Genomic DNA, 2,733 nt, shown 5'->3' on the forward strand with positions numbered 1-2,733 from the left:
CCCCCCCCCCCCCAAGTTGGGGGGAGGGAAGGTTTGAGATTCCAGCCTCCTCCATGTGGCTGGAAGTCCCCTCTTCAGCCTCCCCCCCTCCAGGTCACTGCTTCAAGGGGGAGGGAACACTGCTGTCAAAAGCCAGATTAACCCTTTCCTGGCCCTGCAGCTGTCAAATTAGTGTCTTTGCATCTTCACTTGGCACAGAAGTGTGGGAGCTACAGGGCCAGAGAAGGGTTAATTTGGCTGTTGGCAGCAACACCTTTACTGCCAGTAACAAGGGAGGAGACAGGTAGGCAGGCTCAGGCTCCAGGGAACTTCTGGCTCCTGATCCATGTCACCAGAGCCTTAAACCCTTTTTCCATTCTGGCACCCCAGGACACAAACCTATTGGGTAAACTTGTCATCAACTGAATGTCTATTGACTTAAGTTACAGCATTAATTTTTAGTGCTACTTACCAGCAAACATCCAAAGCCAAAGCTTTGAGAACGTTCTCTAGCCAATGACGTTCTTCTGATCAGCAATATAGCGAACTCCACCCAAAAAGGTTACTATTTGGAGTTCAGAGACAGACTGTACACTACCCCACTGAATGCTGGCAGCATGACCACATCCAGTTTATTAGAAGTATTCAGAACATTATTGGGAGAAAAAGAACATGGTTTAATGGAACAACTGAAAAGCAGCTCTGAATGCAATTCTACCAACCCAGAGAAGCCAGTTGGAGTGGTACATACTAACCTCCCATAAACACCCCATCCTTGTGCTCAAAACAAAACCGGAGCATCTCTAGACTGCAAAGAAAGCTTGCTGTGAACACCCCCATCCTCCCTGCTCTGTTCCATTCCAATTCCTTCCTACTCTGCCCAGTAAGCAAACCACACACACCCACCAAGTATGGGGCTTGCTTCCTAGGCAGGAAAAAGGAAAATGCAAACTAATCACAAGTCATTTTCAGACATTAGAAAGGGGGAAAAAAAAGAAAAAGAAAATCACCACAAGATGCATTTAAAAAACTCTAACATGTCAATACTGCAAATAAAAAAAAAAAAGTTTCTTCTCTGCTCTGTGGGAAGGGGAAAACCAGACTGACCTTACCTTGGTAGGAAGCCAAGAAGAGAACAATTAGCAGAACCCAGCCCCTCAACATGCTCTCCATGTTGTTCCTACAGTAAAAATCCTTCAGTAGCTAGAAAAGCAGCCCAGTCTTCACTCCTCCTGCACCTCTCACAATGAGAAATCTTGAGAGGCTCACCAAAGACGTTCACACCCACACAAAGTAGTTACCACACCCTTCTCTATAGATGTTTAATTATAAATCTGTAACATGTAAAAACTGAGGGAGGAGCAAGACCCAAGGGTGCACCCACCCCAACCTAACAGCTGTCACTCAAAGAACCCCCATCTTCGCTGGTTGAAGCAGGCTCTATTTTTTGTTGTCCTCAGCAAGCAAAGGAAGATCACTGAATTCAAATGAAGAAATCAAAAGGACATACTGCCAGATCTCTTCATCCAGTCTGGTTGTTAACTTGAAAGCAGATCAATTCTTTGTGGACAAATAATTCAGTTTAAACAGCAGTTAAGTAATTACTTCCTAGATTAATTTTATTCTATTTTTTAAAAATCCAAAAACAAATGTTTCCTCAACTTGAATTCTCTCAAACTCAAGGAACTCATCAGAAACAAGGTAGCATGGACGGGATACATTGGGGGGGTGGGGGGGGGGGGGGGAGAGGAAGAGGAAAGAGAAGGTCAGCTGTGAAGAATAAAAGTTGTCAGTGGTCTGAAGACTCCCTCCCATCTCTCTAGAGCACAGCAATGATATTGCAATAGGCTAGTGTTGCTTTATGAGCCTGTCACACATTGGCCTAGGGCAAGGGAGTCAAACATACAACTCACAAGTCAAAATCTGGCTTGCGGAAGTGCCACATCCAGTATACTGGGCTATCAACAGGCCCCCAGAAGTTTGGGGAAACTGGCTGTGTTGGAAGTCATCTGCCATAAAATCAGGGACCCTTGGGTGGCAACAGGGCAAGCAGAGGCTGACAGTCCCAGTCACGCTTCAACTGCTTCATCCAGTCCCACTGCCATGGCCTCAAGTTCCTTGTCTACTAACTCCACTATTGCCACATGCCCCACCATGCTGTACCTAGGGATGGTGCAGTCATTGCCATGTGCTCAGTGCTGGAGCTAAAGCGGAGGCTGCAACATGAAGTGTGTTGGCGACAGCTGCTGCATCTCCAACACTGGGCAAAAGCTGTCACTACCAGAGCCACTACAAGCCCCGAGCTGGAACCAGTCCACAAGCAGCCCCACAGTCCAGCTCTACCCCAGGGCAGGTTGCCAGTTCTGACACAGCTGGTTTGGGAACTTGCTTCCCTTGAAAACAATTCTAAAAAAAGAGAGGAACCTGGGTAAGACGTCACTATGCATCCATGCACTTGCAGCTATCCAGCTCTTGCTGGGGTTCAGTTTCAATGTATGCATGACCAAGAAAATAGCTGCCCTCATCATAATAGTAAGTCTGAGGCCCTCTAACTGTTGGGAGGGACAGTAATTTTTGAACAACAAACCATAGGCTTGGCTAATTAAATACAAGACTCTTTATACTCCAAATGGAATACTAGATGACAATGAGTTAAAATTTGTATTTGCATTACTCAAACATTTAACAAAATACTAGCAAATATACAAAGAAAGAACCAGTATTAGGAGCTAGGTAATCTGTCAAAACAGGTTG

At 45.5% G+C, this 2,733-nt stretch overlaps 1 protein-coding gene across 3 annotated transcripts in view; it reads right to left on the reverse strand.

The window, feature by feature from the left end:
- The window catches only part of LOC102372146 (prosaposin-like), a 38,083-nt gene extending 36,756 nt beyond the window's left edge, over positions 1–1,327 (reverse strand). For 2 of the 3 annotated variants that reach the window (XM_025203566.1, XM_006023124.2), the window contains exon 1: positions 1,092–1,315. In XM_025203566.1, the coding sequence (XP_025059351.1) occupies positions 1,092–1,152 (61 nt within the window). In that variant the 5' untranslated portion in view covers positions 1,153–1,315. Of the gene's footprint in view, positions 1–1,091 lie in introns of all 3 variants that reach the window. The other variant, XM_025203567.1, reaches the window with a different exon arrangement.
- Positions 1,328–2,733: the final 1,406 nt, after the last annotated feature.

Source organism: Alligator sinensis, unplaced genomic scaffold (assembly GCF_000455745.1).
Source record: "Alligator sinensis unplaced genomic scaffold, ASM45574v1 scaffold546_1, whole genome shotgun sequence".
Classification (NCBI taxonomy): domain Eukaryota; kingdom Metazoa; phylum Chordata; order Crocodylia; family Alligatoridae; genus Alligator; species Alligator sinensis.